Consider the following 16,727-nt stretch of genomic DNA (forward strand, 5'->3'; position numbering starts at 1 on the left):
GATATAATATATTATTATATATATATATACGTACACAATAACACATAATAGCGATTGCGAATATATTGTTAGACGACGGCCGCCACCGCTGGCCCCGACCGTCCGACACACGCCACGACGGTTTTCCCCGTCCATTAAATTCCTCGGCTGCGACGCGTTCCGATCGCGAAATAGGTAGGTTATACACTTATACTGGTCGCGGTTACCCGTAAAAAATAGTGCCGCGGCGGTGTTCAAACGGCGTACGCCGCTGCAGTGCTGCGCCGGCATCACACCGCATAAACATCACTCGTTGTACACGCGTCGCCCGAACGAAGTATATTTACTGTAATAATAATATTATATATTAATATTAATATACTATATTATGTAAAATTGCACGATATCAATGTTATAACGGCAGCAGACGACGACACAAAACGATTACGCACTGTACGTCAGCTGTCGTGCGTATTATAACAATAGGTATAGCTAGGTAGTCGCGTATTGTATACGGGCGATTTTCTTTTCTGCTGCAGGACGCCGCGCCGAAAGCTCTATCACGTCCGACTTTCCGCGCGCGTCATCCGCGGCACAACGACATATCATTATTATCGTCCTTTTGTCGTTATTATTATCAACAAATTTAAAAATCTGGAACAATAATACGCGTGGTTGTCGAAAACTCAGACGACGGCAACGCGATAAAAACGTCCTCGTCGATACGATATTACAATGCCGTCGGTCACAAAATCGTTTATTCGCAAGTGAATTGCAACATATTACACCGGTCTTTCCGGCTTCCACTGCTATAAACGAGAAAAAATATTACAATTTTTTAACAATATCGTTTGTTTACATTGTTGACTTACCGCCGCAAACGACGACTTGTTGATGCTATTTTATACCCACGAATGATGGTTGCTCGTTCGCCACCGTCGAGCCTGTATACCACTTTGACATGGTCGCGCATTTTGTTCAATCACTCGTTATGACGTGCTCCTGAGACCTATCGGAGTATACTTGAATCCGAGGGTACCTGAATGGCACGTCGGTGATCTAGTGCTGCACGGAATCCGGATATTATTATTGTACGTTGACGGAAGTCGGTCGGTCGAGCTTTGAGTCCGCGACGTAAAGGATTTACAAGGAGTATTAAGGATGCGTTTACTCAACCACGGATTCACAGTGATCGCTTCAGGTGCACGCACCGTCGTTGACGAAGAGTCGGCAAGCAAGATGATGTCAACGATGGTTGTTCGCAAACTGTTTTTAGGTATTTATATTAATAGTATATTTATTACAATAGTATAATATATATCATTAATAAACCAATAATTACTATTTTAATCGAGACTATGAATTTAATGCAGAAAAAATTAGCAAAACATGTTTTAAAAATCAAAAGATCTTTTTTGAATTATGAATTTTTAAATATTGATATTCCTGTAATTATTTATAAAATATTAAATAACTTTCATTTAAGTATAAAAATGCTAATAATACAAAATGTTTATAAGGAAATAATAATTCTTGTCAATATTGTTGTCTCTGTTTTACAAGTGCGTAGCATGGTAAATTTACGTTCAACGGTTCACGTTTAGCTTCATCGCTAGTTTAAAAATTGGAATGAATCAACCAATTATAAAACTTAACGGTAAGATCATTATCTGTGTCATATGTTACTTTTTAAGATAGTTTTAGTTATCTAGCAAGTTATGCGCATTATTAATTTGCGTTATTTTATATTTATATACACGCAACCAACATATAAAAAGAAATATTCTTACCGTTATAAGTTCCATGATAGGTTTATTCTCTAATTGTCTTTAACTAACGAAGCTAAACATGATTTTCTGAGCGTATAGATTTTTAGTGTTGCTCATTTATAAGACAGAAACGTCAAATGCGGAAGTAGTGTCCTTTTACTACAAAAATAATATGTTTAAATAGAAGCAGGTATAGTTACGTAACATCGCTATAATATGCTTAAACAGTTAAACCACCAAATATTAAAAACAGAATTTTGTATTAATTGTACTATAGGTATTATTTATAGGTATCTGCAGTATTATGTAAATACTATTTTGATTGAAATTTAATTTAATTCTTACTATGTAAAGAAACACAAAAGTTATGTACAAATGCATTAAATTTCTAGTCTTGATTTTAGTATATTATATACGGAGTAAAATTCATTAATCATTAATCATTAAGCATCCACACTTCCATTTTTTCTTCAGTGATACATTTATCTAAATTTTGATTTTTGGTATTTTTAAACTTTGGAATTTTGTGTTTTTTACTAGGTAGGTACTTAAAGAATGTCTTGTGGTGAAAAAATGAAAAAATATTTTAAATGAGAACCCTCTTTTTACTGTAAATTAATTATAAGGTATTATTTTTTTTGAAAATTTTTATATAAGTAGGTGCTTAACTCAAAATTTAAACGAGTCATTTTTTAGGATGAAAATGGTTTATAGAATTGGATATAGAATTTATTATACTTGGACAATTTTTACAAATATTGATAGATTAATATAAAAATTTTCAAGTTACTAACTCCCATATCTTCCAAACACTATTATTAATCATCATATAAAGCGATATCCATGGTACACAAAGTTAAATTACTAAAAAATTACTTGTTTTAATTTTAATTTATGAAATAATGTTTGGAATAATTATATGCTAAGTGATTTACAGTAGAAAAGAGTAGTTTTTATTTTATAAATATAAGTTTATTTTTCTATAGGTCGTTCCATAAGTAGTAAAAAAAATCACGAATTTTAAAATTAATCTTAAATATACGAGTACTTACTGTGTTATTGAAGGAAAAAGGAAGGAGCATGTTTGATGAATCACGCTGTGTATAATATTGTGTCATGAGTTTTGTCTTAATTAAAACTTAAAATTATGTCTCAACGTTTGTTTGATAATAATTAATGATAGTTATTATTTTCGGATTTTCAATTAGCTCTCGGGGTATATCTTTATAATATATTAATATATTATATACTTAAGGTTAATAAAATATTTTAATATAGCTCTATTAATTGTATTATTTTCATGGTAATATGAAGTTAATATGATGTATTAATTACTCATGGACACATAACAAACTTATTAGGTACCTACAGGTACCTATTTTATAGGGTTTTCATAGATTTTTCGGTTTGTTGTTTTATTTGAATTATACTATAGAGAAGAACCGGAACAACTTATACTACTCAGCTAAACGCCGTACTAGCTTCTACTATTGTCTATTAATACATAATATTAACGTAAATATCCGTGAAGACAGAGTAGATACCTATAAATATTATAAGTAAATGAAATTGATTGTTGATAATTGATATTAGGTGAACTGGTGTACTATTAACATTTAGTCTATCTCTTATTCTCTTTTTTAAAAAGGATTTTGGCCATTATATTTTCTAGTTTTTCAAATTATGAGTACTTATGTAGTTATGTTTTTTAAATTTTAATTGTGACAGTTTTTATTTTTAAGTCATAATTAATATATTTGTTTTATATTATTTCATTAGTTGTGTCAACATACTTACATGGTTACTTTAGTATTTAATGTTTTTATATTTTTACAATTATTTATGGATGTTAAAGTCAAGTTTTTTATAAGTTTTTTGTTGGGTTTTGTGATATTTTTAAGAGAGTTTTGACTCTTGAGATTAACAAGGTTTTAATTTATAGTTTGGATGCTTTTTGAAGATTTTGAAGGAGCGCCTTTAATATTATTTAGTCTATTGTGGAAGTTTAAGATTTTAAGCGGAGCGATAATTGTATTTTTAATTGTTTTTAATCCATGACCTACATTTATAGGAATAGGTATTATCTTAGGTACCTATAATAATTGATAATTCTATGTCATTTTCGTTGGAAATTTGTTTTTAAAAAATGGTAGTATTTTTATTTTAGATACAGTTGCTCATACTAGCAATGTGCAATGACTATGATCTAGTAAACTTATTAGTTACCTATTATAATAACATTTTATTAAATCCCCTAATTCAATTATATTAATTATTGTTGTAACAATTAATAACGAGGACATAAGAATGAATCGATTGAGCAAAATTATCTTGCCAACCTTCAACTATAATCATTCTTAAGTTTACTAATTCGTAAATAATTTTTAATGGGTCTAAAAATAATACAGACAAGATCTCAAAATATGCTCTGAAAAATATAATATTGTATTCCTAAGCTACTAATCTTCCATTTAAATAGTACCTACTACCGTCTACCTACTCTACCTATAGGCTATAACCTATACCTATAACCTAGGTAGGTATATTATTTGTGTTTATTATTTTGGTAATTTATCGAGACACCAAGCAAAACAATATTATACTGAATGTATAATGCACATTTATTAATAATTACAAGCAAAGTGTAATGTAAATTGAATAATCCAATAATCCAATAATATACTCATGTTGTATAATTATAATTTATAAATTATAACTAAGTAATAATAATATAACCTCGAATATAACATAGCTTATATTTTATTTTGTACCTAGATAATTTTCAACTGCAAAATAAATAAATAAATATGTGTGATTTGTAATGATAATTTTATAATTATTTTAAATTTTCATAATAGTATTTTAATAATACTTATCGTTTAATATTTTAGTGGTAAAAATTTTAAAATCTCTATAAAATTACGTTGTAGAATTAATAGGTAATAGGTATCTATATTATATATTTTAACTATATATAAGTATTATTCAAGTGTCTCGACTCTTGAATCTTGATGTATATTATGTCCATAATTTTAATCACAGTACCTACCAGCTACGTATCTATTAATTATTTTATTATTATTTTACCTAACTTATTTATTTTGCTCATGTCCTATACTCCTATAATTCAATAATTGTTATCATATTATTTACATAAGTTCAATATGAAACAAATAAGACTAAAAAAAACATAATTTTGATAATATTAGAACTGAAAACACTGATTTGAGATGTATGATATATATAATTTGAAAAAAAATAATTAAACTGAATTCACTATTAATTTTTAAAGATTATCTATGTTTAGGATGCAATAAATTATAAATATAAGAACAATCTATTTTTTTTTTTTTTTTTAATAATATTTACAGTAGTTTTTTTCAAGTAGGTATTCTACGAAATTTAAAATACTAAATGTCATCTAACGACCACAAATAAAAGAATTTTAAAATTTTAAAATTTTATATCTGTATGTAATACATCTTAAATTTTTCTTAAAGATAATAATTACGAAAAAAGTTAACACTTTGAAATAAACACTATTCATCATTTAAAAAATATACTCTATATTGGCTACCTATATTATATAGCTAGATATATAGTATATATTTAATTTTTGTATAAAGTTTTCACATTTTTGGAAATAACGAGTTAAGATTCTATAGTATTTTTATATAACCAACAACTATAGTGAAAATATAAACTTGTTTTACGACACTTTCTAAATAGTTTATTATGCATTACTGACTACTGTTGTTCGTTTTTCATAAAATAAAAAGTATTTTTAAACTGTTTTATTAGGCATTTTTATATTGTAGTCATACACAATGCCATTTTACATTTACATAGATAATTTCCATACACAAAACATAAATACATATTTTTTAATTAGTATTAGTACGTGGGTATAATGTGTACTATATTATGTCTATTGTCTATATATAACAACGTGTAATCATTGGGTTTTCACATTATTTAAAAGGTATAAGTACCGAGTACATATCTAACACTTTAATCAGGTACCTACCTAACATAATCTACATAAGTAAACGTAATAGTAATACATAAAATGTAGTTATGTAGTAGGTATTATAAAAACTAAAAAGTAATGTAGCACTTCCCTTCTTAAGTCGTGTATAGCATTATAGTTTATGGTTGGTAGATACAGTATAAATATTATTATTTTAAGTAGTATTTTATATTTATAATAAACTTTGCTTATTTGTATTAATTATAAGTATTTTAAATTTTAATAATATAATAATCTAATATACTTAAATACAGAGCTATAGAGTTAGAGTATAGTTACTAGTTGGTAGTTAGATACTATAGTTAGTGATTAATAATCAGTTATTACTTGTTACATAGTAACATTGATTATAAATTTATAACTTAAAGAATATAGATTACATCTAAGTATTTATAATCAATGATGATAATAGCTTTTACTATAGTCTCATTACTCTTATTAATATTCTTAAACATTTTTTGTTTTAATTTCTAAAATCTAAATAAGTTGTGTTAAGTTATTATTTAGGTATTTATATTTGTTGCTTATTAATTGTTTACTTATTCAAACGACAGATATGAATCAGTAGCGTAGACATGATTTCTGAAATGAGGGGATCAAAAATAGTAAACGAAATAGCTAACTAGGAGGGGGAAATTGGAAAATTCCCCACCCTCTGAAGCAAAACTTTTTACTTAGGTAGTTAAATATTTAACAATAAGAAACAATGAATATAATTTTAATTGATTCAAGATTCACATCAAATACAATATGGAAGATTATTCACTCCAATACTTCAAAAAGTCAAAACTTCTATATATCTACGTATTATAAATTTATAAAATATATAGTATTGTCTCTATAAATGATAAGATAAGCTATAAATTATAATATTTATAAATAATCATAGTCGTCATCGACCATTTCGACCAAATAAACATTACTTTGTCATAAATTAGATAAAATTATAATGGTATTCAGTTTTGACAAAATTGTAAAAGTTCAATAGCTCGATTGATCATAATTGATAATATAACAAAATATTACATTATAATGCATATTAAATATTCCAAGCAAATACAAAAAATAATAACGCCAATGGGGGGGGTCTGATCCCCACGTCCCCCCTAGTATACGCCACTGATGTGAATTATTAAATAAATTTAGTATCAAATGTAATTCAAACATTTAAATTGCCTACTTATTACATGGTTATATTACCTACTTATATTTTGGTGAACAGTTATATAACTTTTTTTATTTTGTAGGTATGTTATACGTTCTAGAATTAAAATATATAATTACATCATTTATATGTTTATATTGTATAGAATATAGATTACATAATAATAAAAATATAGAGGAAAAAAATTAACTCATTTTGACCTTGTGAGTATCTGTAAGTCATAAAGAGCGTTAATAATAAAGACACAAAAACTTAAATTAAAATGTAATTCTAGTTTTAAATATTATAAGCTAGATATTATAAAGTTTATTATAGGTATTTACACATTAAAAATCATTTAACATTTATATTTAGTTATGAAATAGGAAAATGTAAAAAAACAAGTACCTTGGTACAATGGCGTAAAAATATACTCAATTATCAAACTAAAAATTGCTGTAATTTAAATTTGTGAATATTTAAAATTTAAATGTAGGTTAGTAAATTACAAATGCATGATACATCAATATCTGAGTCCTATATTATATCTTGATGATCAGTGTTCACTTAACTTATGATTTTTGAGTGAATTGGCAAAAAAATATTTGGACTCCCAGTCTCTACATACATAGGGTTACCTACCATAATGTTTTTAGACCAAATCCGGACATCAACGTTCCGTTTCACGAGGGGGAGGGGTAAAATTGAAGATGAACAATGTTGTTATTTCATTAATACAATTTTACTTAGATCTATGAATTATTCATAAGGAATACAATGTATACGTATAAGAATTATTAGGTTAAATATGTTAAAATAATAAAAATATGATGTATAAAAATAAAATCTGTTACAGAATATTTTTCAGTTCATTATTCGATATAACCATGTTAAACGATTATCTTTGTGAAATCCGGACATTTCTCAAATCCGGATGTATGGTAACCTTATATATATAATATACAACCAAATTTTGATTTGTTGTGTCATTCGAGTTTTTCGGCGAGAAAACCTTTTATAGTTTGCTGGTATTCAGTGATGCATCACAAACTAAGTTTTAAATCTAATAAAAAGGGATAAGGATCATTAGAATTATGACATTTATTATTTATATAATATATTTTATAACTACGTACGATAAACCGTTATTATACCTATACTGCCATTGTCTGCATTGATTAAATATACAATAATCATACACATTATATAAATTTATTTAATCAATGTCATTTCACTGCAGAATGAAAGAGATTGCTTATATCTCAGTATGATCTTAATATCTTATTATGGATAAGTCATACGTCTTACATTATGCATAATATATTGAGGAAAAGAGAACGCTTACATTTTTAATTTGTATTCTCGTTGGATCAGTTTTGGCGCCAAATTGTAATTTTGTTGTCTTCTGCAGATAGTTCGTCCCAGTCACAGTTTCGAATAAAATTAAAACAGTCAGTTCAAATAATTTGATTGACCCACTCAATTTACAAGCCCTCTGAATATTTTTTTTTTTTTTTAGCATAGCTATAAATAAATATACCATTTTAAATTTAAGTAATTTAATGACATTCTTGTGTTTAATAAAATTATAGTAAAACGACTTGGCACTCAGTTGTAGTTCTCTATTGCTTTATCCATCCACCTACCCAACTTTTAAGGCTGTTCGACATCGAACTACAGGCCACTGACCGCTTACCCATAACCCAATGTAATAATATTAATTACGACAGCAGCGAATTACAAATCACAACCACGATATGAACTTTATGGCACATGCCCTATGGCCTGTGATCGTTGATCTTGCGCCCTACGCTTTCGTTGAGTTTCGTATTTTTGTTGACCATAATAATAGTAACATAACTACATAAGTCATTGCGCGCTGTACTGCCGTAGCAGGAGCTACAAGTTGTAGGCTACAAGTTACAACTACTTACTGCTGACGCGGTAGTAGTGTAGTAGTACTCGGTAAACAGTTGGTATTTCTGATTCACAATATTTATAATTGCACGTAATATTATTGTGTGGTTGGTATCAATACCCGCGACCACGACCGCAATAACAATTACAGCTGACTACGATTCCCGTATTTCCGCGCCGCCGTGATAATAATAATATTGTACCCACATAATAATATTATTATTTTTTTTTTATTCCTTCATTACCATAATAATGATAATGAAACTCCACCCGTCCGTCGTCGTTCTCAGTTCGGTGTTCCCCGGCCACGGTCAGTCTCGAATTCAGACTTGGCAGTTGGGCCAGTTGGCGTGTGTGTACGTCTGTTTGTAGTTCAGTACTTTCGTAGCTTTACTGCTACGGGCTACGGTGTCGTCAGTCGTCGTGCTCCGCTCGTTTGCGTCGTTGGTCGCTGTTATAGTGCGTAAGTGCCATATTGGCATGAAGCAATCGAGTCTATGAATTCGTACTGTTTTAAGTAATTTTTGTTGTCTGCCCATTGTTTTTTTTTCCACGTAAAAGTATTTCGTGCGTGCGATATGATCGTGTAATTTAGAGTTTTTCGAAACAGAAATTATTATCGTGTCTTTCTAGTCCATTTGTGTGTTTATTTGTGTTCTGTATTTTTGGAAAATCTATTTTGTACCTACCTACCTATTTTTTTTTTTTATTAATCGTTTATCAAGCAACTTTTGTGTTTCTGATATTATTTTACTTTTAATAACCATTACTATCGTTACTCGTCCACCGCGATAAAACATTATAATTGGGTTGCATTGCATGATCAGGCCATTGTGCACTAGTTTCTACAGTTTAATAATATTCTTATAATATACGTCGTCCCCGTGAATAGTTTTTTCACTTATAAACGCACTTTTTATTGACATAAAGTATGTGGTCCAAGAGCAACGCAGACAAACTAAAAATGGAACTTTCAGGCAAGCGGGAGAAACAACAGCAGTCCATTAAAAGCGAGAAGGTTACTGAAGACAATACCAATATAAAAATGGATTCTGGATTCTTGTCTGGTGCCAATCTGTCTTGTGATATGTTATCCAAAGAGAATATTGAATGCGATGTAAAAAACAAAGACCTCAATTTCAAACAACTAAAAGAAACACCAACAATTGTTGTGGATAGTGGTTTGGATATCTGTGAATCGGGCTGTTTGAGTGAATTGGATGTTGACCAAAAAAACACCTGTAAATCCTATTCTAACACTGAACACAATTGGCAGTTTTATTTCCAACAGAATGAAGACGGTGACACGTATGTACTGATATAATATTTTGTATTTATATTTTTATTCCTATCTAATCTTTACCTAAAACTATTTTCATAATATCATATTTAGACTTGAATAGTAAAGGTGTTCATAATTTCTTAATTAATAGTGATATCATTCATTATATGTACGGTGTACCTACCTAACTATCTATGGTGAATAATTAAAATCTCAATCTTGTAATAGTTACATCTTTCTAATTAATTTACTTCTAACTTGTTAGAATGTTAATTATCTCATTAATATATGAGAAATAAATAAATATATAAATTTAGGATTGTGCACCTTTATGATCTAGTTTATAATATACTTACTTATATTATGTGGATGGGCACATATATTTTAATTTTAAAACAAATTCTTGGATTAATAACTGATTTAATTTTGATATTGAGACCTGTTTTAATAGTCTTAGGTACCTTCCTAAAAATCTAAATAAATACATCTATACATGCCTTGTAGTATGACTTTTTATATTATTATTTTACTGGGTAACACATTTTATGAATATTTATCTGGTTCTACAAATTGCTTATTGTAAAAAATAAAACATTTTTTCTTAAAAATAATCTGTTACAATAATAAATGAAGCCTCTAACCTCTTTAATAAATTGTGACCTTGAGTGTCCATATTCAAGTAGACTTGACTACTTTAAACTATTAAAAAATTGGTCTTTCCTTCTTTTTGATTAAATTCCTACAAAAACTTACTACTGCCATATATGATGCTGTCTTTTTTAACATTTTTTCTACAAAATAGACATTGATTTATCCACTGTTGCATGCATCTAGCAGACTTTTTTTCTCATCCTACCGATGTAGAACCGAACCAGACATATCCTTATAGAACTTGCATCACGTGGAAGACTAACATACTGAATGTATGTCTACTCTATGCTTCTGAAATTTGATAAATACCTATAGTTTACTTAACTTAATATGCTAAATTGGTGATTTGTTGTTGGATTGTTACTTTCTAAATACTATTATTTATTTGTATTAATATTTTTATATTATGTAACTATAAATTATTTTTTTTATTTTTTAGGCAACTTCATCTTGCTATCCTTCATGGATATATCCAAGTTTCAAAACGGTTAATTGATATTTGTCCAGATTCCAAACTATTAGATATACGAAATGATGATGGCCAAGTAAGTGTTTTATATTATCATATATTAAGTCAAATTAAAGAATACTTGTAAATAATTCAATAATATCTATTATATGTTTATTTATTTTCAAGATATTTAAAGATTCAAATATAACTATTATATTTTAAGCTATATTCTGTCCATCAAGAGAATGTGCCGATTTTGTGTATCCTCCTACATCACCTTACTTGCTATGGCAGGGTGTTGTTTGGGCTGCACAGAAAAACCAATTTTGGTCGGTCTGCTACACATTATCTCACTGGATAGAGTATAGTTATTTTGGTTTATTTACCAGTCATATATAGGGTTGCCAACCTTTTTAATTAAAAAAACTGGACATCTAACTGAAAACTTTTTTTTTTTAGTCGTCATAATTTATGATTATAAATTATAAATTATTATTATTATTTATTATTTATTTATTTTTTTTTTTTTATAAGATAAATTATATAAATATTTAATATTATGAATAATTAATTTTTTTTTTTAGTTTATTGTTTATTAGTATTCTTCTGATAATATAATAACAAATAAAAATAAAAGTATATAAAACATGTGTCTTAATTAAATAAATAAAGTAGGTCAGCGCATTTCGTTGGTGGATGTTTGTCCATCGTCCCTTCGATCTTCAGGCAGGATAGTGTAATTTTACTGTAGGTATTTAATTTGAATGCAATATGATTGCATTAGATAAAAAACGATTCTGAGCAGACGAAGGGATCTTTTTTATTTAATTTTATTTGTTTCTATGGTGATAAACAAAGCCATAGGTATTTTATATTACTTATAATAAATTTTATATTTTATATTGTTTCTAAAAATTCACAAAATTCTTGACATGACAAACTGTAGTTGAAATTTTGGACATTTAATAATTTATGATTTAGGTCATTACCAGCCTACTAATTAATTTACTTATATTTTACCAAGACTGGGCAAGTTAACAATTTTTTTTAACTCGTTAAGTTAAGTTATTTTAAAATAATAAAGCTAAGTTAAGTTAAAAGTTACTCATATTTTTTTTTGTTAACTCGTTGAGTTAAATGCTAACTATGAAAAAAAAAAAGTAACTTAACTTAATTTAAAGTTAAAATTTTGTAATTTGCAACCTAAAAAATTCCAGACACATAATAATATTTATTACATAGTTTTTCTTTATGCTCAAGAAAGTTACTGGGGAAATTTAAAATGATACATCAAAATATTAATTAGCTATCAAAAAACCTACTTTTCTAAAAATATTGTTAAAAAATTTGCATTATCCTTTGGACGAAAATTCTTATTTTAAATATTTTTGAATACAATTAACTTTAAGTTAACACGTTAATCTTAAAAAAAGTAACTTATTAAGTTAAAAGTTAATTTCAAAAAAAGTAACTAGTTAATTAATTTAATTTTAACTTTTAATTTGTTAATGCCCAGTCTTGTATTTTACTTTAAATTAATTGAATTTGTGAATCTTATTATTTTATTATTTGTGAGTAAATAGATATTTTAATTTAATTTTTATATTTGCATTGTATAATATTTTAATATATTATGTATAAATATTTTTTCATGGACTCGTAGTGATTGATAACTTAATTTTGATTTTTAGAGTGCTCTCCATTTGGCTGTTATCACAAACCAATGTGAAATTGTAAAATACCTAATGATGGCTAATGCCAATGCAGAAGTATTAGATTGTAATGGAAATACAGCAGTTCATTTGGCATGTTATGGTGGAAAACTAGATTGCCTGAGAATATTAGCTAGTTATGTATTACTACCAAAAATATTTGATACTATTAATTATGATGGTAAGTATCTAATTTATATTAAATTTTTAAATAATTATTTTGAATTTTGTGAATGTATTTGAATGATAATTTATATTACCTATATATGCATATAAAAAATTTATCTACTGCAAATTATAGTTTTAATATTTATTTAGACGTATAATGTTGTTAACTTGACCACTTTAAATCTTACAAATCGCATAAACAACTAGTGTTAATCAGTGTAAAATTTTTGAGGAACCTTTGGTGATCCTTAAAAATATCTATAACCATTTAGTGAATAAAATAAGAATTTTGACATGTATATGTCTTATGGGGGGGGGGGGGATCATTCTGTTAATTTGTGCGACACTGAGAATGTTACCTGTTGAGACAGTGATTGTTTATAGCAACCGATTGATATAACAATATATATAGGTACATGCACCGATGTATTTGCATGTAGTGAAGATACTCTTTGATTTTTTTATAAAGTACCTATATAATTTTATTTTAAGTTATATTATGTCTGTTACTATGGTCTGTTATATAGTTTGTTTTATGTTTAAAATAACTAACTTACTGGCTTAATGTCTAATGTCTTAAACGTCTTTTCAACTATTTAATACCAGTGTGTAATTAAGGTTTGAATACTAAATAAAATTATATTACTTATATACATATATTATATTATGTTTTCATATTTATCTTAACTCTTTAGATAAATAATATTTTAAAGTAACTAAATGATAAATGTACGATTTTGGGTATTTTGCTGTAACACATTTAACAAAGAAGTAATCTTTCTTATTATTATTTTACCTCTTACATTTTTATTCATTTTATAAAATGATTAATTACATGAATTATATACTAGCATTTATTAAATTTAAGTAGTTAAATAAATATTTAATGCGTTTTACAAGAAAGGAGAAAATACTTTATGGACAGTAAGCATTAATTTAAAAGATTTTATATAATACATTGTCCTTGATTGTCTCCCAACCTGTTGAGTGTTTATAGATTTGGCCGTGATTCATAGTGATTTTTATAATGATGTCATGTGAATGTATAGAATGAATCTAAGTATGATAAGTACCTAGATAAAAAAATAATAAAATTTGTAAAATATTATTTTATTAACTTTATTTATAATTCAAAGATATATATTATAAACAGTTTTTAATTTTTGAGTTGGAATAAATCTTTTCAAGTATAAAAATTGCCTTTATCATGAAATTTTAGGAAGATTTTTGGTAATAAATTTAATCTAGTTGGTACCTACTTTTGAGAGGTCAAAATTGAAAATATCAGTACTTAATTTATTTTCTGTAGGTATAGTTGTATGTGTAATTAAATTATATTTTAATTATTATTAGGAGAGTTAAAATAGTAGTTTAGAGATAAGTGCTATGAGAGGTAGAAGATGAGAAATATATCCCTTACTTAATTATATGGTAGTAGCAACACTTAACAGAGACATTCTTTTTACTACATCTTTTTTGCCCTATTTAAAATGTTATAATACTAGTAATATATGATAATATGTTGATTAAACTAAAATGGCCAATCAAATTTATCTTTAGATTGTAGATTGTCAAAGAATAATAACTAATGAGTACCTTTAAGTTATAACAATAAGAATTACTATAGTCTTATAATAGAGGTACATTGAAATATTGATTTCTGCATAATATATAATTTTAATAATATATCGATATATTTATGAATATTTTTAAATTGTATTTATATTTGTTGTTTTAGGTTTGGCATGTATTCATATTGCAACAATTGCTAACCATCCAAATCTACTTAGATTTATTGTTAATAGTTCAAAAAATGTGAATATCACAGTAAGTTAAATAATGGTTTTTGTTATAACATATTAAAAATTAATTTGGGTTTCAAATGCACTAGGGATTTTTAGTTTATAGCACTATTAAAATTGTTTATTTGTAAAGCCACATTTTACATGATCATGTATTGTACACATGTGTTTTCAGTTTATATTGGTTAAGTTGATACGTAATGTTGATAATATTACTTAATATCGTAATATGTAATATTGACGAGAAAACACTCTATCATCTGATCAGTGGCGCAACTAGAGTTTCAAAGTCGTTAGGTCACCCTTAACTTTACATAATCCTAGTATTTTAATTATTCTAGTAATATATTCGCAATATCGTTTTTCGAATTTAACACAGTTCATTGTTTTATTATAATTTATAGTATTTGATTATATTACATTCTAAAGTGTCAAACATAATTTTCTATTAACATTTACAATTTACAAATGTGCTTATTATTTCTTCATAAACAATGTCATTAGCTAGGTCTCTCAATATTTATGATACTTAAATTAGTGAAGTGCTGCTGTAACATGCTGCTAAATAATTAAAATCTTAAAAAATAAAATTACATTGTTAATACCATAGATATTTGAATATTACCAAGACGTAGAACTTAAGGGTGCTTCAGCACCCCTGTGGCCCCATAGTTGCGTCACTGCATCTGATTAGGATACATTACGTGACCATGTGAAATAGGCCCAACTACTGTGTATTATATTTGTTATAATCATAATTCATAAGTTATGATTCATAACATATAATCAAACAGTACTGAAAAAAATATTAAATAAATTACTAACAATTTAATTATACATTTTTAGGATTATAAAAGTGGATACACGGCATTACACTTTGCTGTAGCTCTAAATAGAGCTAATCTAATTGAATGTTTATTAGATAAAGTTGATCCAAATATTGAGAGTTATGCTGGAAAATTAGCATTTGAAATTGATGTTGATTATGATGAAGATGAAGAAGATAATGAAATTGTATGTTATATTAATACATTTTATTTGCTTGTATAAAGCTAATTTTTAAAATGTTTTTTTCAGTCTGACGATCTTGTGAAATCAATGAATGTACTTCAGTTACCTAATAACAGTTCAATCAAGTGTTGAAGAATTTATTTACCAATGTTGTTTTACTTTTTCCTATATTAGCATTCAGCCTAAAACCACCTGATTATAATTTCATTATCATTTTTAAAATCTAGATTTATTTAAATTAGTACATTAATAGTTAAATGTGTATTTTGTAATTTTTAAATTATTATTGATTTTCCCACTCCCCATTTTTATGTAATAATATTATTGGAATGTATTTGATATGCACGTTAACTTTTTTTATTTTATTGTTGGAAATGTCCAATGAATGTTATGTGAATGGAATATAATTGTGAATGACTTTTTTGGTGATTTTTTTAATAAATGTATTTATATGTTAAAAATGTATAGTATATAATAATAATATTCATCTGAAATTGCTTCAAAATAGCTAGCTTATACCCAATCACAGACCATAATATTTGAATACACTTAAAGATGTTTACACATCAATAATTAAAATATTTTATAGCTTACGATCCAATAAGATAAATTAAAAATACTAATATTATAGGTTTAATTTTAACCAGGAGTAGATATTTTAAAAGTTTAAATGTCATTCTTAACTATTCTTAACAGGAGGTCTCAAAGACTCCCCTGACGAGCCGCCACTGCGGATGAAATATATGAATTAATTACCTACTACTATTTGTACTGTTACCTACGACTTGTCTTCTGTGACTTTTTTTTCGTT

General features: G+C 26.8%; 1 protein-coding gene across 2 annotated transcripts; it reads left to right on the forward strand.

The window, feature by feature from the left end:
- Positions 1-220: 220 nt before the first annotated feature.
- LOC114131811 (NF-kappa-B inhibitor cactus-like) lies at positions 221-16,377 on the forward strand. 2 transcript variants are annotated; one of them, XM_050197718.1, is made up of 7 exons: positions 221-1,255; positions 9,817-10,147; positions 11,212-11,317; positions 12,915-13,116; positions 14,842-14,930; positions 15,752-15,919; positions 15,983-16,377. In XM_050197718.1, the coding sequence occupies exons 1-7, from the start codon at positions 1,141-1,143 to the stop codon at positions 16,046-16,048; spliced, it is 1,077 nt and encodes a 358-aa protein (XP_050053675.1). In that variant the 5' UTR covers positions 221-1,140; the 3' UTR covers positions 16,049-16,377. The 2 variants fall into 2 exon arrangements, with proteins under 2 accessions (XP_050053675.1, XP_050053676.1); XM_050197719.1 differs by having other exon boundaries at positions 222-1,255; positions 9,770-10,147.
- Positions 16,378-16,727: the final 350 nt, after the last annotated feature.

The sequence above is a fragment of the Aphis gossypii genome, chromosome 1 (assembly GCF_020184175.1).
Source record: "Aphis gossypii isolate Hap1 chromosome 1, ASM2018417v2, whole genome shotgun sequence".
Taxonomy (NCBI): Eukaryota; Metazoa; Arthropoda; class Insecta; order Hemiptera; family Aphididae; genus Aphis; species Aphis gossypii.